The sequence below is a fragment of the Manacus candei genome, unplaced genomic scaffold, assembly GCF_025592945.1.
Source record: "Manacus candei isolate 608988 ecotype Guabito, Panama unplaced genomic scaffold, ASM2559294v1 h1tg000025l, whole genome shotgun sequence".
In the NCBI taxonomy this organism is placed as follows: Eukaryota; Metazoa; Chordata; class Aves; order Passeriformes; family Pipridae; genus Manacus; species Manacus candei.
Window position 1 is genome coordinate 4,852,250 of NW_026138073.1, and position 26,607 is coordinate 4,878,856.

The following is a 26,607-nucleotide window of genomic DNA, read 5'->3' on the forward strand; positions in this document are numbered from 1 at the left end:
GGTGTGTGTTTGCAAAGCCCAAGTGGGGTCTGATCTGTAGCTCCATCCTCCCGTGCTACCACCATACAAACACAACTGGACAGTTCTGGTGCAACCAGGGATGCCAACCAACACCAGGTCAGGGACGTGGACACATCCATCAGACACAGGAGCACTGCAGGGACTTCAAATACACAGGAGAACAAGATCCACCCACATGGAAAACGAGTGACTTACACAGACATATGTGAAAAACCAAATGCTTTAATCCATCTATCAAGAACAACAGTTCAAATTATTTCATTGGATACATTAATAATTGATCCATAATTTACAGTGCTATGGACCATACACAAATTATTGCTGCAGTCAACAGCAGATGAATATCAACATTACAGTACCAAGCATCATAGCAAGAGGCAGTAATTAATGTCACTTTTTCAAGAAATATAGGTATTCATACTATTATCAACATCAGCTTCCCCCCCAGTGCATTTTATGTCAAACAACATAAATGTAAGTGCATTATTTTGTGCTTTGTGCTTTCCTCATGTACCTTCTTTTTGCTTTACAGGTTGTAAGAGTTAAATATTGCTTTATAGGCCAAAAGCAGTAAGGAAGAACTTCATGGTACTCTGCATGTCCCTGCCTGTTGCACGGGTTTGGCAAAGTGAGAATTGGTCGTTCCCCACCCACCTGCTCAGGGAAGTCGTCGCTGCCCAGCGTCACACGAGTCACCGTCCCCAGAGAGGGCAACAACTTCTGTCCATCTCACTCCACCCAGTCCATGCCAAACCCTGCCTGTAATCGCTGTCTCTGTCCTCTGCCACCGATGCCCTGCAAAACCTCACAGCCATACGGTCTATGATGCCCAAGAGGGCAAAGGGACCTCCCATTAGCACCCACCTGGGGGTCTGTGTCTCCTAGAAGGTGTCCCCACTGCAGTGTCACCATTCAGAGCAGGGCTGTGGCCTAAGGAAACACAGGGTGAAGAGTGAGCAGGGCACAGCAGAGTTGTATGTTACCCCAGAACAACACAAGGTACAGGGAGCACACAACAGAGCTGCTGTAGCCACAGCCACTTCTATCCAGGAATCCAGATCTTGATGTAATGGTTTGCCTTGAATCCTAACTCACCTCCACACAGACACAGCTAAGAATTAGAAGTCATGGCTGTCAATGAGTACCAGTGGTTTCACATAAACTCGAAAAATATTAATATACCACAGTCTAGACTTGAATTTCTGAATGTCCAGCACAGGCACCAAACCAAAATCCTTATTCAGTATACTCAGTGGTTCTCAGTTACTACACTCCAGCGTGCACACCCTGATTTGTTGTACCAATGCTGCAGAGCTGTCCCATTTTCATGGGGGAGGGTAACACAGGTCTGTGTTACAGCTACAAGCATTTTTTACAGCCCTGATTTTCTCACCTGTCACCCTAACCAAACAGCAGCACCAGAAGCCTGTACCCCCATACTCGACTCAGAGCTGACTATGGCACAGCTGCCTTGCAGGGACTGGGAGCATTTCCCTGCCCGAGGACCATGGTGGCCACAGTGCATCCTGCAGGCTCCTGGGTCCTGTCTGGGCCAGAGCTTCTCTACCCTAGGAAAGACACATTCCCAAAAGCTGTCTGGGGCTGGGGGGGAAGGGGGCGGGAGAGGCATCATTACAATCTAACTCCAGCTCCTCCTTCAAAAACTACAAAGGAAAGAAAGAAGCCACAACCCGGTGGTTGCATCAACGCTAACACATAGCTGGTGGCTCAAGCAGGAAGGGAGAGGGCTGGACACAACCAGCACAGCCACAGAAAGAGCAACACACAGACCCCGGAGTACCGTAACCGCAGCTGTGTCCCCGCCATCCACACCGAGAGCAGTGGTGCCCGGCAGGGACACCAGGAACTCTCCCATGGAGAAGCTTTTGGGTTGGACTCCTGACACCGTCGTCCCCAGCTGCCCCATCACCACCCAATTCACATTTGGTTTCTGAGCACTAACTGCCGAGCCCCAGGTTTCCTTGGAACACCTCCCAAACTGGCACTCAAGTCACTCACCGTCGCACTCATCCCACGGAATTTCCAGTGTAGCACAAAGGAGAACGGGAAGCTCTTGTTTTCTACACATAGGCACCATGCTACACCTCAACGTCCTACAAACCACCACCCTAAAGCTCTCTCCTATGCCACACTTCAGTCAGTGCTAGTCGAGGAAGACTACAACTAGAGTTTAAGGCACTTCATTCTGAACGAGCTACGCCTGCGAGTCAGCTGTAGGCTGCCATGGAGAAATCCACTCCCTCCGTCTAGCTCGGAACACCGCACGTCACCTCCGTGAAACACCTAGGCTGGATATAATACAAGGAAAACTACCGTTATTGCATAGGACTACACTTGAGTAGATAATGCACCGAACTACTTTTACAACATGGTTGCATGTTAAAAATTAATAACATTGTTATCAAGTAACAGTTATTTGCAGATACAGTAATTTACTCTTTTTTTTTTTGTTGTTTTTTTTTTCTTATGTCAGCCCCAGTGCTGAAATAGAACACAAATTGCTCTAACGGGTATATTAACTACATAGTTATGTTTCCAAGCATATTACTACTTTTTTTTTCAGTATCACTAAAAATAAATATGTAAGTTCAGTTTCTCTACAGAGTTGTTTTATTACCTAATCTAAATTTTTACTCTACCTTAAATGCGTTTAAAAACATTTTCAAAGTGAGACTGTAATATACAAAATATTCTTGAAATCTCTCTGAAAACACAGAACCCTGCATAAAAGCTTCCTTTCAAGTGTTTACAAAGAACGCAGAAAACTTTCAATGAGTTTTAAAAATGTCAAAAAATCGTTGCAATATTAAGAGGCAAAAATCTTACAAATGAAATACAAATAAATTTAAAACAAAAAGTTGAGGATAACTAAGGAATCCATGCAAATCAAAAGAAACTGTACAATGCAATTTAAAAAATAAAATAAAGCCAATTAGATATGTACAACATAATGTGCCCAGCTGATAAAATGCCTTTTTTTTTTTTTTGTCCAAAGAGTGTATTCCAACTTACAGTGCTCCTGCTTGGTTTGTTGTTGGCAAAGCCACCAATGTGTGTCACAAAACAAAATAAAAATTTAAGAGGAAAAACTCGAACTGTGATCAAAAGGAAAACCCAAATCAGCTCAGAGTAAAATTAAACAACACTCTGAGACACTCACATCTCCCTGCAGTTTCAGCAACAGCATTTTATATCACAATCAACACAATCAGGATGTCTTAACACTTGGTTTTAGTTTGTATTCTGAGTGGAATAGGGTGGGTATTTTCCCTAAACACTTGTCATGTAAGACCAACATTTGAGGGACACTGTATCTTTAAGGCAGCACTATTCAATTAATACAATTACAAATTGGACTTTTTTTTTTTTTTGGTTTCTTTACATTCTTTAACTTTACATTTTGTTTCCAGGTAAATAGGTTGCATTTACAATCCTACGATTGCCCCCTCCCCCCCGAGTAGAAACAGACTCTTCATCTGTAATTCTATTGCTTTGAGTAGATTTGACCAGTTCAAAGTTCTTGGCGAATCCAGTTCACAGATACTGTACATATGCTGTACAATATTTTGGAGGCGTTGGTAGTTTTAAAATAGAATATACAAGTTTCTTCACAAAAATTCTAAAAAAAATCCTATATATATAATATGTACACACACGCACACACACTGATGAAGCACAAGGGAAAAAAAAAATCAAAAAAATTCTACAAAAGGTAAATTATTTCATCTACTGATCAAGAACCAAAGCAGTTTATGAAAGGTGTGCCAAGTATATGCTAACAAGCATGATCAGTGTCCTCCATGCTCACGCTGCTCCGCCTGCTACTCGTCTTCGACGCCCCAGGAGACACGGAGGAAAGTAGTGGGTCAGTTACTCCAACGGGGGAGAGGGTATCGTCCATCAAGATATCTTCCAGTTTGGATCCCATTTTCGCAGGAACACTGTACGTGCCAGTTGGTTCAGTCACGTTCCCGAGGTTGTCACTGAAGGTGATGGTGCCGTCAGTGAGGTCGAGGGTGGTGGTGCAGGACAGGTCTGTGTGGTGTGGCATCATGTCTTGGGTGCAGTTGTCCAGCACAGGCTCCTGTTTGATGACCCTGTTGACCATGTCAGGGGAGCAAAGGCCTGTAGATGGAACAAGGGACAGTCCGTGTGCCCGAGCTTGCATCTCAAGTTCCTGTGAAGGATGATAAGGGACAAATTAAAAGAAAATCTGAAAGGAAAACCTGTCATCTTACACTCACCTTGCAACTTACAGTTTTCTTCTCCTGTACACATCCCTCTCCCATAGTGACCTTGCACACTCCAGCCCTGCAAATTTGCACCTGAACATCAGTCTCATGAAGAGGTGGGTGAACACCACCCCACACAGGTCCTTCACAATCCTCCTCAGAACCTACACCAGAGCCAAAACCCAGTGCTCTGTAGCACAGACATGTTTCCCCTCAGGCCTCTTTCTCAAACCAGTGCCAGGATAGGCAAGTTTGGCATCACGTACGGTGAGGAAAACATTTAAAAATAGGAAAAAATGAAATAGCAGAAGCATATGCTTATTACTTTTATAAAGTCATACGTGAAGGCATAGCAGGTCTATAGGAAGGGACATTTCTAATTCTACAAGTCTAGCAGAGCTTGAAGAGATCAACCAAAACTGAGCAACACTATCTCTGCACTGAAATAAAACAAGCAAGTCACAGGAAGGCCTTAGACTTCACACACAGCCAGGATTCTTCAAATCTCCCCAGAAAGTTTAAATCCCACCTTCACATTTAATCATACAGATGCACTTGACTGAAAACAGATAATAGAAGAATTCACTTAAATGGCCTTTCATGAATACATCAGTAAAAGAGATGTTTTGCTTCTACTTATATTAGACAATCACAACCACTGTTGTGATTGTGCTGTTTCTGGATATTCCTGTCACTGAAGTTGATTAATAGCCCTTTCCCCCATTTTCAAGCCAAGACAACAAGCTTGCAATGGCACCCTGCAAGATGAAGAGAGAAGGTGGAATAAGAAAGCACTTCTTTCATCAGCTAATGTGCCAAAATCAGGAGTTCCTTATTCTGTGCTTAATCAGAATTGACACAAAAAGGGAAAATACACATTTGCTGCCAGATGTATTGCCTGTTATTCAAGGGTCTGGGTCTTATATTATTTTGATTGAAGGAGCCAGAGAAAATGGATAATGCAAAGGAAGATGAAAGATGTTTAAAAAGTGATCTCAGCTTTGAAACACCACTGCTTGATGTTGCTCTGCAGAAGGGTTGTGAGTTTTTATCATCTCACTCTAACAAGCAGATTGCTCAACCAAGTACAAAAACTGCACTGAAGCTCAACCCAGCCTGTTCTATTTTAAAGCTATTTACTTCCACACTTGACTCCCAGGTATTTGTAGCTTCATTATCTCCTTGGTGGATTAGCTGGGCTGTGGTTCAGGGGTCTCCTGGCACACTGCAGCTCCATGCAGAGCTCAGCTGTTCGCACTGCAGGTGAGCAGCAACATGAGGATATCTGGGATATCACTGTCTCCATGTCATGTGTTCTTACACCCAGTTCTAGATACACTAATTACCCTTTTTCAGAGAGAGGGGAATATCCAGCTGTCTTTGCCCACCTGGAGAACAGAGGTGACAACAAAAGTTGTGTAGGTTGCAAGGTTAAGATTGCCTATCCAGCTTGAGGTGAAGGCAAAGGAATTAATTAGAGAAATGGAGTTCTCATCCTTAGATCTCTGTGCAGCACAGAACACTGGAATCAGGGTGAATCCAACAAGGCAACAACCCACAGAGAAAACATATTTATGCCACCTACTGCTTTTCAGTGCTGAGGAGAACTGTTGTACTGTCCTACAGACATCAAGGTATGGGGAAAACTCCCAAACAGCCCAACTGAATTTCATGAATATCAACAAACAGGTGATTTATGAAGTCCCAATTCCTTAGGCCCGGCACCCAGAAAAATGTATTACAGTCACACGCTGCAAACATGAAGAGCACTTGCAGCATATTTATTGGCAAACCTGTATTCTGAGCAGCAGGTGTCTGTTTGCATGTTCCAGCTTCTTCTGCCTGTTCTCCAGCTCCTTTGTGCGCTGCTGTTCCCTCTGCAGCTTACGGATGTAATCCACCGAGGCTTTTAGGATCGTTCCCTTATTCCAGCGCATATCCCTTGGGAATCAACACAAAAGGAAAAGATAAGGCCCTCGGGGAGGCTTTATTTCATAGCTGTTCCCTTTTACATCCATACCTGTGATTACACCTCCTGCAGATGTTAACACCCAGATAATATTTAATTCCAAGTTTATGGATACAGAAGGCACTGGAAATGCACTAGAGGGGGCCGGAGTGCTGCTCTTGGGAAGCACACTCGCTTCAGAGGGAGAGGGTGCTGCATCACCTTCTCCTCACATCATCTTACTTTCTTTAAATAAACAAAATAGTCTGCAGGCTATCAGCAAAGATCCACCTGTCCCGTAGGTTGATACTGAGCAATACTGGTTTTTTGGCCTTTGAGGAAGCTGCAGAGCCTCTCTGCAGAGTAGCTGTGAGTTGCTCCATGAGCAACTGCTTTAAAACACTGGAAACTCTCCCCAGAAGCATCACGGGGCATTGATTCAGATTTAAGCGAGACTTTCAAACTCCAAAGCAAGGAGGGTTCCTTGCTACTGAATCAGCATTGGGAAAGTGTAAAGACAAGCTAATAGCAGTAAAATTATTATAAAATTATCAGATGAACTGCCCTCCATTTTCACTGAAAGAGGGACTGTTTCTGTCTTGTCAAGCTATGACATCTAATTAATTAAAAGAATCATCTGGCAAGACAAGCAACCAGCTAAGCAGTGAGACCAGACTATGGTTTCCCATTCTTACAGTTTGGCCTCTGGTAAGGCTGTCAGTCACTCCCAGCACCAACTTCAGCTTTGTGACAAAAATTATCAAATTAATATAAACATAGGCAGGTTCCTAAAGGGGAAAAATAAACCCCAAATCAAATCTTCAAAAAATATAACAGAACCTGCAAGGATTTCTACAGTCATAGAGTGCCAAGAGCAACAAGAAAACAGGATTTTTTTTATTTTTTTTTTTTAAATTCTTGTTCTCCACTAGGGTTGTTTCCCTTTAACCCCTCCCTCCTACAGTCCCCGGGCACGTTACACTTACGGGTCATTTGACTTGGGTATCAAGGTGCCCAGTTCTTTTATACGATCATTAATATTAAATCTTCTTCTTCGTTCAACTTTAGGAAAAACAGCACAAGTGTTACAAGTAATATTCACACTTAATTACAACATACAAACTATTTCATCAAAGGTTTCTTTCAGCACCCTTGAAATGTTCGCCTGAAGCTTAAAATCCAGCGATAATTTATTTTCTCTCCTACACACAGACACATTAAGACAGAAGTTCTGTCTACACTGTAAATTTTGGGACTGCTGAAGTGGCAGAGTTAAACTGAGACTCTAAAAATCAAGATGACTGAGAAGAAAACATTTTCCTAGGGAAAAGCATCAGAGACAAATTCAGAAACAAATATTCGCATGCTCAAGGAAATCCCAAAGCAGGAATAGTGAAAAAGGACACAGTCTCTTCTTCAAAGTACTCTTACAGATGCAACATTTTGAGGATCCTAAAGTCAGATTTAAATATCAATTTTCCAGCATTACTTTTTCATGCTATGGAAAGGGCTTCTGAATAGCTCAAGGCATGAAATGGTTCCTTTTTTCTAGTAATATAAAGTATAAAAAGACAACTTAAGGATTCTTTAAGTCATAAGATACTAATTATTTTAAAATGGTTTTTTCCAACCTGTAAATATGAGTTCCCTTCAAGAATGAAATCTATAAAACTGCCACACTGAGGATCAAAACTGTTGTTTACAGTCACAAACTGACCACATATCTAATTTAAAAAATAATTAAAATTAAAAAAGCAAATGATGCAAGGTGGATTTGTTAAAAGCAATTGAGTCGTGTTGTTCACAGCAACATCCACTCATATACTTGGCTTATTGAAAAAAAACAATAGAGTTAAAACTCAGTAGTACATTTAAGCACACATTTCACAGGAATTTGAGATATTTGATCTGTGGGCATAACATAACAAACTAATACTATATACTACCTGCAGTGACTCATTCAGATTTAAATCATCAGTATTTGAACATTTAGTGCCCAAAATCACTCCTAGAATTGTTGCAAAATGTGAAGAACCAAAACTTACTCAAGTTGTGGTTGTCTTTCTTTTGCCTCTCCTTAGCCAACGCTCTTGCTTCCGACTCTGTAGGAAAAATACATGCTGTGCATGTGAATGAAGTAATTAGAATTAAAAATAATTCAAACACAAGGCTTCAGTCTGTGAAACATCCGCACGGGAAGCCTGATCGATATTTGTCACACCCATTACTACGCCCATTCCAAGGAGTGAGAAGGGCCTGGGAATGCCAAAACACAACCACTGGTATTGAGCCTCACCTCTGCACCTGCAGAGCGTCTCTTCCCACACCTCCCAGGCTGACTTCCACGATGAGAATGTTTCCCACGGAGGCCCTGACTCAGCAAGGTATTTGAGGACAACAAGCTGCTGAAATCCAACATACCTTCTCCTACGTTTACATACGAGTCCCACGGGAGCTGAACCAGAGGGACAGCATGCTTATGGCATTGCTACCTGCACAGGATGTGAAGCAGGCAGGAGTCAGAGCCTCTGCTCACTGGAATTAAGGATATGGCCTTCTGTGGCACGTGCACACATATCACCACAGCACTAAAGGGATAACTTAAGTGACCTACTATGATTGTATTTTCCAGCTACACTAATTGTTCCTATTATATAGGAGAAAAAAAAAAAAGATGAAAAATTCAATACTCTCATTAGCAACAAAGCTGGAAAACAAAGGGTTATGCTTCAGGAAAAGCAAAAAGAAAACTAAAGACAGCCGTGCTGCACAGAATTTGTCTCCTCAACTCAGAACTGCTCCTAACATTACTCCACACATTTATTACCTATTATTTATTATTATATTACTATTGCTATTATATTCTATAAGTGTTATATAAATATTAACTTCAGCTTGCAACAGTTTGGGCAAGAACATAACTAAATCTGTTATTTACAATTCTCATTTGATCTTACGTTTCTCGAGCAATTTTAAGTATTTTCATGTTTGCTCTACCACTTTTTTTTTTTTTAAAGGTGAAGTCATTAATCCTTGCCCTTTTGCCTTTAAATCCCCAAACCAGCAAGGTGCTATGCAGTTTCACAGTAAGTCAGTGAGGAGGAATGAGTCTATCATGTGTTATCATACATTCCATTATGGAAACAACCCCTCACTGCCTCCAATAAGTTTCTTTCCTGTATTATTTTATTTCTAAGGAATACGGATTATGTCCCATCCAATTCAAATTAACAGGTGCTAAGGGTTTCCCTTGGAGTGCTTCACTGCTTAGAATACAGAGGTACCCCAATATTGCATGCAGTACAACAGGACATATCCTTTTCTATGCCAGGCTCCCCAAGGATCCCCCCAAAAGCTTGAAAGATCATTGAATATCTTACTGAAATTTGGGCTTAATCTGACACTGCTTTATTATCAGATATGAGGTTTGTGAAGCCAAAACTGATAGAAACCACACTCCTGGGAGAGCTGGATTCCCAATAAATGCTTCAGTAACTACAGCTGAGAACCCACAACCATCAGCATCAGATGCCGAAATAACAGATTGGATTTTTTGGGGGGGTTCTTTACCATTTTGGTATTTATTTGGTATATATTTGGCATATAATAGGATTAAGAAAAGTTTCTGCCAAATGCTAGATTTAAATATTGCAACTCTCTCTAGCCTAGCTCCAGCAACAAAATCAGGAAAAGGAGAACCAACAGACTCCTGCCTGCAATAACATGCTGATTTTAAAATCACTGGCTGTCAGAAAGCACCATCAATGGAGCTTTGTGCACAAAGGTTTGGGTAGATCAGTGTCTAAGTGACTGCTGTTAAATTTGAATTTAATACCTAAACCTGCCCTGAATCAGTTAGCATGTGTTTTGACCAGAAAAAGCACTCACCTAAATTGTATGTATTGGTGAGTGTAGCATATAGACATGTAACTTATTTCAGTTCTGTTTTGATGTATCAAGGACTTCCATAAGACTACTCACTATTTCTCCTCTCTTTCTGCTTTGTTGGCCTGAAGTCTTACACAACCATCTGCAGTGAATCCAGCAGCTTGCACAGTCAAGTTGGGTCTTCAGCTTCTATTCTAAAGCTCCTTGAACTTTCTACACTTTGGGCAATGAAACTACCTGTAATTTGGACTTTGTGTGTCTTCTTTTGGTGCTGAGCTCAAAATCTGTGCAGTCATATAAATGCAAATACCCGCTGGCTCAGGGATGTGGCATTTCCTCCTGAGAAGCTGACTCCTGGCCTATTAAAACTGCTCTACTTAAGCTAATTCCTGCCCAGAACCTGCTTTGCAACTGAGTCAGCCTGTGAGTTTTCACAACTGAAACCCAGAAAGATGATAGACAAGAAAAGAAACCAGGTCTCCAACCTACTGCATACAGTCAGTGACTCCCTGTTGAGCTTAAGAACAGCCAATTCTGAGTATTAAGATGATTTTGCCATCAGTTCTAGAATGGATCTCCACTAGTTCAACCTGCAGACAAACTTACCTTGTATATGTACCCTATGTGAGGTTATATCCTTTCAAGTGAAGCAAAACAAAACATGCTTGAGAATATTAAACTTCTTATTACTTGCTTCGAACTATCTCACTTCTGTACACGTGTGCTTGAGAGAAAGAGGCTTTTAATGTCCTCCTCTCCTCCCCCTGCCTCCCACAGATTGTTTAGAGCACTGCTGGAGGAACTGGCATAACAAGAAATTAAAGGAATACTTAATTTTCATCTTAATTTAGAGATGCATATTCACAGAATCATAGAATGGCTTGGGAAGGAAGGGACCTTAAATATCATCAAGTTCCAGCCCCCCTCAGTGCCTAATTTTACATTTTATAGGATCTACATCTACAGATTTCATATTAAAACAAGTTATTTGATCATTACTGCTCTTTCCTACTACAGTAAGTCCTCTAGTGTGTATTATTCCTCAACATGAATCCCACAGAGACTCCAGATGTGAAGTTGTTAAAGTTTAGTGTTGACAGACCAAACAATAAGACCAAACTAGAAAACAGCTCTGGAAGAGATGCATGGAAACTTCCTGGGTCACATTTTCAACAAGCAGGTGCGACTGTAACAACTGGGGACTGTATCTTAACTTGTGACAGTGCACACACAGGTGCCCACACATGAACACAACTGCGTGGCAGGCTAATACATCTGCTAAAAAAATGGTCTGCAAAGCAAAAAGTAACTATTCAACCATGTATTCTTTCTCAGAAATTATGTCCAATATCACTTGAATTCAAAACAATTATACTACTACTCCAAGGTGGTATTTTAGATGTATTTACCTGTGAGCTCCCTTTTTATATTAGGAAGATTAGCTGGACATGAGTTGCTGATGTTTAGTCCTGGAGGAGGCATGCTTTGGTTGCCATAAAGGTCAATCAAATTGCCAGACACAGGCAACTGCAAAAGATAAACAAGGAAAAAGATCACTTGGTTTGCATTTATGAATGCCTTTGTACAGAAGAACAGAGTCAGGATCTGCTGAGAAATCTGTGCTCTTTTCCATGTGCAGAGTGTGCAAGAAGGTCAGCAAAATTCACATAGATATGCCCAGGCATGAGGAACAAAACATCTCCTCAAAAATATGCAGACAGAAGATATGTAGAAGAGGTAAAATCCTGATGATATTGTGTAATTGTTGCTCCTTATTTTTCACTTAAAGCTATTACATCTGTACCCTCAACACTTCTGTCACATCTGAAAGAGTCTAAGAACTCTCTGGGAGAAAGCTCCCCTTTTTCCAGGGATATGTGAGTGAAGTACTTTGCAAGTTGTCACATGCTTGAGGAAGAACACTGTATTAATTAATCACATTTTTCATGTGATTTGAAAGCTACCTACACAGAAAACATTTCAGTTTACTTTGTTTTTTGCCTTACATAACAAGAACATGCACCAGTAGGAGGAAGATTATTTTTACATTAAGTTTCCCCAATTACTTGTTAACTCTGCAATGCTTATTTAGGTATGTTTAAGCAAGCAGACTTATACAGTATTCCAACAAGACCTACCAAAGCTATCCTTTAAATTGAAATGCATTTAAAGAAGCTTACATTTATCCTGATTGGATTATTTTACCCATCTCTTATTTGTTTTTGAAAAGACAGGTATAAAACACTTTGGTATCTTATCTGAGTGGCAATACTTCTTTTATCATCACTGCTGCAAAGAAAACCAATCCCCCCAAGACATTGATCCTGCAGAGATTAGAGTAAGTATTAACTTTACACCCATGTAAATAATGCTGTTGAATACAATGCAGTGAGTCACAGCCTGCACTATTAAACTCCTACTGATGGTCCTTGACAGAGAGAGACTTAAGAAAATTTCTTTGCCATGTGGAAGCGGATAAACAGAAGTTGATAGGTAAAGTACCACCAACTAGAGGCCATGTTGATACATGTTTTGAACAGTGACCAACAACAAAACCAAAGTCCCCTGACTCAACCTCTAAGTGACAGAGGAAAAAATGTAATTGAATCCTCACCAAGATTCCTCGCCCTGCCCTTAATTCTCAAATGCATTAAAAAAAAAACCATAAAACCAAAACATCTAATAATGCTGCTCAGGTCAGAGCTGTCCCAGTTGTGACCTACTCTACCCACACTAGTGTCAGGGTGACTACTCACTACTCTCTACAAGGCTGACCCTTTTCTCTTTGGGCCCCCCAAATGCATCCATGACACCGGCACAGCGATAGCGTCACACACCCTTCTGACTTGGATGTGCTCGTTCTATTCATGCTCTGAAGCATGGGCAGAGCACAAAGACCTTGTTTGTGGCCCAAGGACTTGAAGTTCATAACCAGACATGTGAAATCTAATTAGGAAGTTCAGGGAATTTAGGGCGGGGGGGGGGGAAGAAAAAAAAATAGATTTTTTTTTTTGTTAGAAAACCAGAAACGAGCATTTCAAAGCCTGGGTAAAGCAGCCAGGTTGTAATGAAACATGGAGAACAGTTAAAAGTCACCAAGCTGCTTTCCTTACTGACAGAAGTTTCTTGTTACAACAGTTCATGATTGATGTTTTTTTCCCACAGGTGTCAGTGTGCCAGATTTCCATGTAAATAAACAGGAAAAGGGGACAGTAAAGGCAAGCAGCAACTGCTGAATGTGCACACTTGGATGGTTGCTAGAGGCTGTACACAGGAATGCTTATCAAGGAAATTAGGGGGAGATGCCAACAGTGTCCATCTAAATCAGTGATCCATAAGCAAAGAGACTGAGATCAGCTTCTTTCTTTGACTTTTCCCACCATTTGAACTCCAAAGCTTCAGTTGTAACATCTTCCTACAGGTACACTCCACACAGAGTATGAGCCTCTGAGAGGCCTCTTTTCCAGGATCCCACAAGTCTCATCTTAGGAACTCACTTATATTATTACTTTCATATGAAAACAAAGTGCACGCAGTACTCTGGGTCACCTCATATAACATACCTGCAGTTAAACATCAAAAGTCTAAATCGAGGTACATCCTCTGTTATATAACAGTTCCCAGAGGAATAAAATCAGTTGACTAAGGTAAAACCAATAATCATTAGTGCAGAGTTTAGGGAACTGGAAAGGGGAGAGGAACCCCGTGCTGAGGGCACTGATTTGAGATGGACAAGTCAGTAGTGCTCTAAGCACACAAAAGCAGCCAGAAGGCTGAAACGAGGCAAAAAAAACCCCAAGAGGAGGTAAATGCCCTTGCAGTGACACCTGGCTTTGATTTCAAATTCTTCCCTGCGAAAGAAACTGAAAAAATTACACATTGTTTGCAAACATTTCAGCTCTAAGACAGTCAAGCCCTTCATCACTACCCCAAATAAAAGGAGATGGGAAAATCTCAAAACTTTCACGGCCATTTCATAATGAAGATGGAGCCCCAAACTTTGAGAAAGACATGAGGCTCCTTCCCTGTCTTCTCCAAATTCTATCATGTTTCCAACCTAAATAAGATTTTCCTTAAGGCTTTCTTAGCTATTTCTGGCTAAATAGAAATTTAAATGCAGTATCAGTCAGATCATCCACCCTTACTCTTCCAAAAGGTAAATGAAGGAAGAATGGCTTATGCAAGGATTAGCATATTATCTTCATTGAAATAGTATGGTCTCAAATGCCTTAGTTTTTGAGATTTCATATTTCAAGTCCTTGGTTTTACAAGTTGCACAAACACACCAAGTAAAATAAATTTCAACCTTCCTATTGCTTTGCATCTGGTTTTGTTTTTTTTTAATAACAGCTTTTATATAACAGAAACTTCAAATATGGTAATTATGACTGCAGATTCATCAGAGTGTACATTCATGGGAGTCTCAGGCTTTCATTTCTCCTCCACTACTCCAACAAAACAAGCACCCACATTCTGTCTAAAATCCCTGAGACATCAGCTGTGTGATCAACAAGGCTGTTGCTGAGGTATCAGTACACACTGGAATGGATCCTGTTCCCCTGCTCTTGCAGCCTACAACGTATTGTGCTGTTCCCTTACCTACAAGCACACGCTCAGCAGCAGTCCCTTAAATAAGACTCCTCTACTTCTGGAGTTTAATTCCATGGGAAAGCCACATCTAAAAGTGGAGCTGTCCATACACAGCTTTCCATGTCAGGCTCTGGTTAGAATTGATTAGTTGGATGAATTAGTTGTCATCTCCACTTGGCACACAAGTACTTTACACAGGACTCAGCAATTCAATTACTAAGTCACATCTATGCAGAATACCCTCTCTGCAAACTACAGACTATTTTGTGGCACTTTCCACCACAGAAGTAAAGCCAATTAACTGGTGGCCCAATCCCCAAGTTTACAAACACTTCCACAAGCAGTTGATTGCAATGAGCCATTTTCAGTTCAAGGCACTTGGAAACCTCCCTTAGCTTGCTCTGCACAAAAATCTCTGATTTTGCTTATCAATTAAGTACTGTTACCAACTGTAACAAACTGGTCCTTTTGTTCTTTGTTGGTTATGGAACAACAGCTGCCTTTGTCAGAGTCTCAGCACAGCTATTTATAGGTTGCGTCTCTTTAGAGACCATTTCCTCTCTTGATTTCTCCCACCTCTACTTAGATCAGTCTATAGACATTAATTCCTTATTAGTAAAATAATGTGTGTTTTTAGGAGCTAAATCCTGTCCCAAAAGAAAAGTGTTACATCAGGTTCGTTTTTTTTCCCAAGCCAACTGTTGAGAAACATGGGTCAATGTCCATCTCTTTAGGTTAAATCAGAGACTGAAATATGTTTTTTTCCTGCAGTAATTTAAATGTATTAGTAAAGAAATATTAATTCTACTGTTTCATATCCTTATTTTCCAGACTTCATCACACAGAATGGGTTAATTTTGAAATTCCACAGTAAACGTGGATTGGGCAGCTTTTACAAGATTTCTTGTCACGCAGCGAGCAGGAGGGATGCAAACTACCCTGAACATTGACTACAGGGACTCCTTGCACCAGAAGAGTGCAGAGTACTATTCTGTCCCTGCCTGGAAGCAAAGAACCACTACTGGGGTCCCTGTGAAATGAGAGAGGAAGAAAACCACAAAAATAACCAGGTCCCTTCTAATTTAACAGGTTGCATTCCAAAGGAACTTCAGAGAAAGGACTCCGGAAGAACCTCATCCCTCAATTTAAAAAGATATATACAAAAAAATAGATCAAGTGTCTTGAAAGCTATCTTTTTCGCAGTTCACTGAGGTTTTTCTCTCAAATTCCAGGACAGTTGCACTTAGCATCTTAGACTAAAGGAAAATTTATTCTTTCTGGCAGGACTCTGCAGCTATTTCTCCATGTACTCAAAGGGCACTATTTAGAGAGGGAAGCTGGTGGGCCGCTTCCTGCGTCATGCACCACGTCTCTGAGAGGGCTGTGGGAATCTGTGGGAGCACAGGACTAGGTTAACATGACATCAGATGACTACTGTCAGCAAATGTAAACCTGTGCTACAAAATCAATGCTACGTGGTAAGCTGTAAATTTTGGCACCAGATAAAAAAGAAACAGACGCCAGCACCGGCAGACATCTACTCAGCCAGATCTAACAGCACTTAAGCCTAAGGCAAAAAATTCACTGGAGCTACCCTCCACAGAAGATCAAAATCAGATTATGCCAGAAGTATGATTAGATTAATTCTCAAAGTAACATGAACCAAACTGAAACAGCCACTTGGAGGTAACCTGTGCCTTGCCTTGCTCAGAGCCTTCCACACCCCCTGTGTTCTTGATGTCTGTGACAGGCTTCCCACGTGCTCAGACTTGTTCAGTTTTTAATTTCCTTTATTCCTTCCCCTTTTGTTTAAGACTGTGTTTTAAAATTCCCCCCTCCCAAATTCTGTAACATCTTTGCTGTCGTCTAGCTGGGGACTTCTCTCCAACTGATATCAGGCTGAGCTAAAGCTGTGATGTCAGAGATAACTGTCAAACTAGAGTATCTCTGGAGAGCGATGCCAACACGTAACGTACAGTTTCTTACTTGAATATGACAAGATACAGGAACCTGGGATGCCACAGGTTCCTTCCTTTCTGAAGTATAAAGTCCATGGCAATCTTTAATATTGATGGGAATGAGCTATTCATGGTAGCACAGTTTACTCCTCTGTTGTAATCCTCTCACAACTGACATAACTGGGAAATAAGAAAAGTAAAATTGTCCTTTGTATTCTCTTGACCTGACTCCAGCTTGTGTCTTTAAATTTGTGTTTTTCATTGCAACTGTATACCTTGAGTTCTTCAAAGAAAAAACCAATTACACTCTATGGAACAATACAATAACTACTTAATTGCAAGGAAAAGAAGTCATGCTGCAGTTCTGCTTTCTCTCAAGTAAGGATGATTAGATTTAACAGGGAAATCAGAAGGAAAGGACCGTTGTACCGTATTTGCCATTTGCAGGGCTGGGTCCACCAAGCCGAGGATTTCTTCATTGTAACTTGACTCCAGACTAATTATGTCATCGATCACATCATCCATCTGCAGCAGAAAAGGTGGACAAAGAAAAGCAAACCAGTCATCAAAATCACCAGGACACAGAGGCCTGACAAAGCCCTTCAGCCACACACGGGCTCTGCAGCACGAGCCCAAGGTACTGGTGCAATTTTGCAATCCCTCAGCCACAACTCCTGCTACCCAGTCAGGACACACAGGTCGTGGCAAAGCTGAGGCTTCATGGTCTAACCCACTCCTCCCACCAGCAGTTACCCTGCACTACCTGCCCACGGACACACTGCTCCTTCCCAGGAACAGCAGAGGAGGAAGCTGCCCATAGAAGGAGCAATGCTGACGACATGACTCCCTCTCCCCCCGCAGCACTGCCCGCCTACCCTCCACCTCTTCCCTCTGTGGGACCAACACCTGCCCACAGACAGGAATACTGAGCCCCTGACACCTTTAGGGAAGGAGAGGGAGCAAAGGCCTGCTGCTTGTGGGGTGACAGGCTGCCCACCACTGACAGCAGAATCCACTGGATTCATATCCCTCATACACCCTCCCAGGAAGCACCACCCAAGGGCAGCTCAGAGATGATTTTAGGTGGTACAAGACATATCTTTTTTTTGGGCTGGGCTGGAAGGTTCCTCTGTAAGCTCCTAGATGGTCAGGAGAAACACCTCTCCAAAGCACCCACCCAGCTGTTTCCAACAGCCCTGCAGAACTATCTCCTTTTTGCTCATTATAAAAAAAGAGCTTAGATAACAGAGATCTGGAAAATCAATGCATAACACTGATGATAGAAGTAGTAGTATATGGGATAGTAGTATATGGGATTTTTGCATCGGCTTTGTAAAGTGTGATCAGAACAAATTACACTGACTGGAAGTGAGGGCAAGAAAAGAACTAACAGTTACAGCCCATAACTAAAGTCTTGTTACTGTTTCTGGGAAGGAATAAAAAAATTTAGTTTAAAAAAAATTAAAAAATATAAAAGGGTGATTACTGAGGATGAATTACCACAGCCTCCTCACATAATTTTTTAAAATGCAAGTTTGATCTGCATAGAAATGTGGAGTCAGAAGTTATCAGGGCAAGAACACATCCATGCAGTCTCCGAAAATCCAGCTAGAAAAAATTTCCTGAACTGAGACCTTAAACCATGTTTGAGGTGTTTTTCTGCTATAGCATTACAGTGCTAGAACAGCATGAGCCCTTTTTGGATGTCTCCATGCATTTTTGACATCAATGCTAACAACCAGTGTTGTTCTTTTGTACCTTAAATACATTTAATATTCAACTTCTTAAAGACACTATAGGGCAAGTTTATTTGTCAACACAACATCAAAGAAACATGCTCATTAGAAAGGGGACCTGTGCTCCACCTCCTGTGTCATCCAGTACCTGCATGCATGATGCTCGTGAGTGTGTATTCAGAGCCGGGCACTCACTCTCAACCCTGCTTTGCTCTTCAAATTTATAAAATCCCTGCAGAAATAAAAAGGAAAAAAAAAAAAAAAAGAAAAGAAAAAGAAAAAAAAAAAGAGGAAGAAAAAGCAAAGCATGGATCTGAGTTCATGGCACAGTCTCAGTCCCAAAAAGAGCACGATTGAAATAGTGTCATGCACACATGTTCCTGATGACACAGCAAAGTGAAGCTGTAAATACCTTGAAGAAAAAAATATTTGGGTGCCACTGGGACAATAGGATGGAAATATTTGATTTTCATTTCTTTTGAAACTATGGAGCACAAGTACTACTCTTGCATGTGCAAAATATGTTCTGTAACAACTGTTTCTCAAAGATGTGTAGTATTCTCCTCACAGACCGAATCTGTAGTAAAAATCTGGCACAAAGGCTTGAGGATGAGAGGACATAAGCAGCTCTACATTGTCTCCAATTGTTCATTTTACAAAACATTGACATGACTCTTATACTTGTTAGTATCTTCCCAGTCATCTTCCTTTGGTGCCTGAGCACACATGTAACATCTAATTAAGTTTATACCAGTAAAGATTAAGACAAGGTTGCAAAGGACTTCTAGGCATAGGTTAATGAAGTCTTATATTTGCAGCACTGAAACAGCAACCAGTAACATTTTAGGGTATATTTGTTGGGATAATCTGGCCTTCCAGTTACACAGGAGACTTGCACAAATTTTACTGTAAAAACACCTAAAATATCTCAAAAAAGCTTTGTGTTTTTTTCCAGTTATTTTTGCTATGTTCTTTGCTCTTTCTACAAGAATGAGCCATAAATAACATTATTCCAGAAAGCTACAGCTTACAAAGCTGCTTTGTGTTCTCCAAAGGTCAATTATTCACTGTTGCATCAAGCAACAGGGTGGGGGAAAAGAAAAGTAGTTTTAATAAGTATCAACTAGCTAATACAGTTCAAAAAGGAGGAAGTTTGAGGGATACAGTTGTTTTGCCAAAACGTTCTATGCACCTATCTACTAATCAGGCAGACACAGAGGCAGCAGTTACATTTTCACAATGACGTTCGGAAAAGATAAACACAACATCTTAACAATGAGCAAAAACGGTTTAAAACAACTTAAAGCAGATTGCAATTCTGTTTTACTGAAGAATGTGAATAGGGAGAGCATATTACCTCTTTCTCACAGTTGGAGTTGAGGGTGAGCATTGCCATCGGGCTGTTGGGAGCGCTGCTTCCAGTTCCAGGCGGCATGACATGATCCCCGGGCTGGTTTGGACATGGCAAGCTCAGGGCTTGGTTGGCATGTTTATTTGCTAGAGTGGTAGAGAGGTACTGCTTTACCTGCTGCCGCTGGGCCTGCTGAATGTGGTACTTGGTTGGATTCTCAAGGTGAGTCTGCACCTGTGCGACACAATTAATAAAAGAGGGTGTTATTGTTTAACAACGTCATCACAGGTGCTATGGATTTGAGCTGTGCATTTCTGACATAAGTACCAGCTAAGCATTTCACAAAGTACAAACCTGCACAGCTCCACAGAAGGCCACAGTATGTCACTAACTTGCATCTGGTGGCAAAAAATCAGTTTATGACCCGGTGTTTCAACAACTGAATTATTATCAGTAAACTAAGAAGCTCCAGTTATTCTTCTACAACATGAGATTTCTCACTTAAGCCCAATGCTCAGGTTTCCAGTTGATACAGACAGTCCAGAACAGACAGTTCTGCATTCAGACTTTCAGCTGTGCAACACTCAGTTTTCACTAAAATATGGAGAAATGTGTTGTACCGCAGGACTCATTTTACTTGTTAATAGCTACAAATGAAAACCAAGTCCTATGGATTGCTGTCCTTGATCCAAGAGAGGTCAAAAGGTTTGTTGTTGGTTTTTTTTTTTTAGGTTTTGGTTGTTAGGGTTTTTTTTAAATTAATATATTGATTAAACTAGAAAAACAGGAAGACACCATTTTTCTGCCTACAGATTATTTATATCTCAGATATATGGCCTAAATCATATACAAATAAGGCAGCCTGTTTATAAACACATCATGCAAATAAGATGCAAGAAAAGAAGTGTTTCAGTCCAGATCAATCACTGTCCTCAGCAACAGCTATTTTTATATTTAAGATAAGCTTTTCAGTAGTTAGAATTTTTTTATATTCAAAATATGAAAAACCTCACACCAAACTACTGGTGCGCACTCTAAATAAGCAAGAGAAGAAAGGCAATTCTTTTTTTTCCATGAAAAATTTCCACCATATCCTGGAAACTCTTTGTCGCCTTTCTCTGGTCATTTGCATTTTCACCAGAAGATAGAAAACTAACTGAAATATAGTAATACTCTGAGAAGTTATTTTGTTTTAAAATAGTTTCATTAAAGTGACTTTTGCTGTTACAAGTGACCACGTACACTGCTGTGAAAGAAATTAAATAAAGCATCCAAGACACCAGAGGAAAAGGGTTTCCTGCATCCTGTACACACCTTCTTAGCAACAGGTTTTAAAATAAGTCTGCAACAACAACTCACCTGATAATGATTATATTCAAGCATTTCCAGCATGCTACTTAGAGGTTGCAAGAGAAGCGACTACAGTATCCTTTGCTCTATTGCCACTCCAGTTTGAGGGATCCACATATGGAAGCACCATAAACAAGCTACCCCAGAACAGCAGAAGAAACTTGATGGCCACTGCTCAGACTTATAGTAACCTACTCTAATTAGCCATGCAAGTGGAGAAACAAACAGTTCACACAAGGGCTCTTCATGGAAGTTATGCAAGTTTAAGTTAAGCCCTAACGATTGGTATTTTTTTTTTCCCCTGGCTTTGATGTCATGCTTTTTCATAAACATAAAAGGACCTTTTAAGTGATGGGCTATCAAAGTCAGATTGACAGTCTGCTCAAGGCTAATTCGCTATTCAGCTTTCGTTCCAGTCGTACTAACAGACAATGGCAGTTTTCTTTAGCAGTAAGGTTAAAAGTTTTTAAGGACAGAGTAAGAAATAACTGAACAAATGCCCTACGAGCCTAATGCACATCCCCTGGAGTGCATTAGTGCATTAGTGGAGAGCACTGGATAAACCCACGGGCTACACAGTCCTATCCTCAGCTTCCAGGCTCAGTCACTGATCCACCCAGGACCTGCAGCAGAACATGAAGCACTTGAAAAAGCTCTACCCCATCCTCAGCCTCCCTGGTGCTTTAAAGCCATTAATTCTGTCTCAATCTAGAGCTGCGAGAAGTCTTCAAGTTCGTGGGCTAAAGCATGTTCCAAATGCAGGTGGGCACAGACCCTACACATTCGAGGACTTACCTTTTTCTTCTATCCAACTCCTTGGCAGAAGTCTGTACTCAAGCACAGACATAAAAACCACTCAACTGGCAATATTTTCCAAAGTCTCCGCACATTAGGATGGCTTTTCTAGAGAGTTTAATCTGCTTTGTTGCACTACCTCACAAGACAACACAATACCAAAGCCTGCTGTGATAAGTACAGTACTTTGACAGTCTCAAACTGCATTATCAATTTTTCTATCACCAGTGCTAAGAGCTACACTACCCAGATAAGTCTATTTTTCACCAAATTTTCAACTTCAAAGTAGATAAAATTATCAGTAAATGAGTTATTTTCGTAACACTTATCTTTGGTTAAGACATCTAAAAACAAGCCCTACTCATCTGACAGAATCTGCACATTCCTTTTCCTCCACAATCATCAGACACAACTGCTGTTCTCCATCCCAGGATGGAGCGAAGTGCCTCCTCTCTGCACCCAACTCTTACCCACCCTCCACGCTCCCAGGAGAGAGACAAGCAAAATTCCACGATCCACATCTCAGCTTCACATCATCAAACACTAAATTATTTATATCATATACTAACACACTGAACTGACTCCACTACGTGTCAAGTTTTGACACGCACTGCCTGACACAAGATTTTTTTTTTTGCTAAAACACAAACTTATTTCATAAGAACTTACTCTCCCTGTGATTTTGTTGTATTAGTCTACATTAGAATATTTTGAGTATTTTGTTACTCAATTACTAATTTACAGGTTTTTTTAAAGGGCTATGCTGCCAGGAAAGGCAAGAGAAAAAATATTGTGAGTTCATGTGTCACAATCTCACACAAGTCCAGTAGTGAACCAGAGAACTCAGGGAGCTGTCTTCTTCTGTCATTAACTTGCTCCAAAATGATGCAAAGATATTCAGGGACTGAACACTTTCTTTTAATCCACAGCTGGTCAAACATACTTTCACATTTAAATACAAGAACATACAATCAATCTCCAAATGGAGGAGAATGTGATATAACAATACCCACCCTTCAACAAGGACAGGAGTTCCTACAGGACTGAAGCAGCTTTACACATGTTCCTCCTTGGACAAAAGTACCAATTTCAACAACCCTCACTCTGGCCAAACACGAGGCCCAACAGGCGACACAAAAGGCATCTGAGAGACTTGAGTTTGATTCTCTGTTGTGTCACTGGCTGCTTTCTTGAGCTGCCTTAGGAGCTCCACTGCGGAAATCTGGTGGGAATTGCCTTTATGAACTCTGTGCTGTTTGTTGAGACTAGCCCTGTCTTTGGCCTAAAGCATCCTTTTCTACAGTCTCTACATCAAAGGCAGACCAAATGTGACCACTTGGACACACACTCCAAGATGCACCAGTCACAGCCAGCCTGTAGATAACCCATAAAGTAGTTCTTCCTTTTTGACAAAATATCTCACAAGCAAAGAGCTGCAAAATAACCCTACGCTACCCTGAACTTGAAACCGTGAATAAAAGCTTTGACTTAAGATCTAATTTTGGTCCTCAGCCCCTTCCAGCCTTTTGGGTGAAGAATAGTTCTTGTTGTTCTTCCAAATTCATGAGACACAAAGTGAAAGATGGCAAATTATTGGTTTGGATACACTTCCTAAGAAACGTGACTGAATGAGGACATGAAAGAAAAAATAAAGCAACTTGAAACCAAGTCCTCTGGTTCTCTAACTGTCTATCTCCAGGAATCTCAACCAAAGCTTTGCTGCAACATTACTAAACTGAGTAGAACACGTTTTTTTGGGCATTTTGGTATTGACAAGCAAGAAGTAATGTAATATCATGTGCAGAACTTCAGAGATGAGCCGAGGCAAAACAAGCTAAATTTATCACACTATAGTAACACAAGAATTTGGCTATAAGGAACTGTAGCTCAAGGATGGCCAAGTGGCAGCCCACAGCCTGGATTCAGCAGAGAAGGACCCAGAAAGCAGTTGTACATTCAATTTGCACTCAGATGCATTTTCAATTTGCTTGGTTATCAGGGTTCTGCCTACATGGGTAATACAGAATAACACTGCCTTAGAAGTAGAGCCCCAAAACTGGTTTCATCCCAGAACTGCCTGCAATGTCAGCTCAGCAGCATCTCTAGTATTTCCATAACCTGGCTCTATGCACACTTAGAACTGCCACAGCACTAAATACTCCTGCACCACCAGTCTCATTGGTCAGCAATTCAAGCTCCATCTGCTCTTGCCCTGCTGACACTCAGGAGGATGTACTTCCTTCAGGTGAAGCACTGAGAAAGGCAGGATAAAGAAATCAACTTGACCGCACCCCTGTGTTACCCACTTAGGCCCTACAAGGCTGAGCTGGGCTGGAAAAGTTTTGGATGGAGCCATGCTGATTACTCAGCACTCACCCCTCACACTTTGTACTGTCCTGGAGAACCACATTATCTCAAGCAGGGGAAAGGCTTTATCATACCTTCACTAATCTTGAAATCTGACTGCTAATTCCAGGCATACAACCAGTTCAGGTATCTGAGCAGAGGAAAACCGGCTCCTGAGTAGCTGCCTATTTTCTTCCACATCACAGAAACAACAGTAATAAGCTGTTTATTACAGTAATAGACAGATTTTCCCTGCCCTTGTGTCTAGTGTCAATCAAGCAAACATTTAATCAATAGCTTTGACTAGTTTTAAGCATACACACCACATCAGTGGGAATTTTAGGTGCACTTCAGACTACATTCTTCAAAATCCTTATTATATTACACATCAGTGACAGAACCTCTGAGTAGACCCACACACTTCCTTGAATTTCCCAAACTAAGTTTCCCATTAGGGTGATGGGGGGCTCAGGAATTTAAACACAAAGCATAGCTGTGTGCTTAAGCACAAAGCTCAAGTAGTTCCTCTGCACTAAGCCAACACAAACAACTGAAACAATACTGCTGATACTTGCTCCTCTGGTCAAGTCTTGCTGGGAATCACTCAGGCTTAATTTACTAACAACTTGCTGATAATGGCAAGAACTTAGAACAGTGCTATGTAGCAGCAGAGCAATGCACCACCACTCCCAGCAGCTATGCACAGACCAAACCCTTTTTGTAGGGGCACCTAAGAGTTCACTCTTGGGCAGGCCCAGGCCAGGGAAGCCTAAACACCTTTGCAAATACAATTTGCACAATGTAATCCAGAAATTAAATGGTTAATGATAAAAACAATGGGGAATTACACCAGAACAAAGGTCTTTAACTGTGGCATTACTGCCAATCATACTCTAAGAAAACTTCAAGGTCACAGAATCATAGAAATATTTAGGTAGGAGAAGACCTTTAAGATCATCAAGTTCAACCATAGTTGGAAGTTGATTAGTTGCTGTAGGATCAAGCTTTGAGCCACTGGTACATGTGGATGAAAGTAACTAGGCTAAGTTGGTGTGTGTTACTGACATACTCACGAATTTGTCCTTGCACAGGTTTGATTTCTTTGCAATGGGTAACTTCTGGAAGCAAGGACAAATACAGTCTATCTTGTGTTAAGAGTATTTCTTCAAGGTGAAACACCGAATATTGGCTTTACCACTCAGTTACTACTTAAAATCAGTGTCTTACTTGTCACATCTCCCAGTGCTGCTGCTTTCAAAGCAAAGCTGAAGATGCCTCATCCCCTGCTGGTGCAACACAAGTGAACAAAGGCCACCACGATGCCAGCAGCTCCAGGCTGTCCCGCTGCTCTGGCCCCCACAAGCTGGGATGGAGCATATTCCCACTTCCAAAACCACACAGAAGGAGATTCTTCTCACCAAAAACATCACTGAAACTTCCTGTGACAGTAAAGCCAAAGCACTCAATGCTTCATTTAAGCAGAGATAGGCTTGGGCACAGGAACATGTCAGGGGACAGCAAACCAAGGGGGAAGACGACTCTTCTCCCCACCCCAACTCCCACTTTTTTTTTCTTTAATTAAAAAGACCATTTGTTTTAAGTAAATTGCCTTAGGACTTCGAGTTTACAATTACAAATAAAATACTTTTTTGTCAGTTTTTTTGGTTCAATAGAACTTCTTGTTGCTTAGACAGCTAAATGTCGTGGGATTTTTAAGAAAGGTTAAAATTCTGTGTCATTTAACAATTAATGGCACCCAAAGAAAAACTATATGAAACCACATCCACTGAAGTGTTCTGCAAGGGCTACAGGCTTCAGTTGGGTTCACTGCAGCAGAAAGCCCGTTCAACAAACCAGTCTTGGGCTTCAAAGTTCCTTTTTAAAGTTGTTTTAACCTACTTTCAAGAATAAAAACAGTAGCAGCAACAAGTTGCCTTCTAAGATTTTGAATAAAAACAGGAAGTTGTATAAATAGGTGTCTGTCCTTTGAGGCTAGGGGAAAAAAATTGAGGAGAATGACATTATGAGAAAGATAATCAATTAGTGCCACTTAGAGTGATTTATTACCCTAAAATTTTCCAATCCAGATTCAAGATTCTGCAAGTCATATTCACCAGAGGTTGGTCCACTAAGTCTGAAAATCCTAAAGACCATAAAATCCCTTCAATTAACTTCATTAAATATTGATCATGGGTTTCACTGCAATGCCAGGAAGTACCCTCCTACCACCCAACTTGGAGCAATCCAAATAACCAGTCAGACAATGGTTTAACTCATTCTCAATGACATTTTCTCACATGCTGCATTCAAACATTAAACAACAGCATCACATTTTTCCCCCTAAAGACGTCAGTGGTCTGAAGTGGCTTCG

The 26,607-nt window shown here is 41.0% G+C and overlaps 1 protein-coding gene across 6 annotated transcripts in view; it reads right to left on the bottom strand.

Annotated features, from left to right (window-relative positions):
- Positions 1 to 227: 227 nt before the first annotated feature.
- Positions 228 to 26,607, bottom strand: part of MITF (melanocyte inducing transcription factor) — a 103,421-nt gene continuing 77,041 nt past the window's right edge. For 2 of the 6 annotated variants that reach the window (XM_051788902.1, XM_051788907.1), the window contains exons 3-10: positions 19,752 to 19,979; positions 18,543 to 18,626; positions 17,088 to 17,183; positions 11,520 to 11,637; positions 8,268 to 8,342; positions 7,209 to 7,284; positions 6,068 to 6,215; positions 228 to 4,219 (exon numbers count right to left, since the gene is read on the bottom strand). In XM_051788902.1, coding sequence (XP_051644862.1) covers positions 3,818 to 4,219; positions 6,068 to 6,215; positions 7,209 to 7,284; positions 8,268 to 8,342; positions 11,520 to 11,637; positions 17,088 to 17,183; positions 18,543 to 18,626; positions 19,752 to 19,979 — 1,227 coding nt within the window. In that variant the 3' untranslated portion in view covers positions 228 to 3,817. The remainder of the gene's footprint in view (positions 4,220 to 6,067; positions 6,216 to 7,208; positions 7,285 to 8,267; positions 8,343 to 11,519; positions 11,638 to 17,087; positions 17,184 to 18,542; positions 18,627 to 19,751; positions 19,980 to 26,607) is intronic. The other 4 variants (XM_051788903.1, XM_051788904.1, XM_051788905.1 and 1 more) reach the window with 3 other exon arrangements.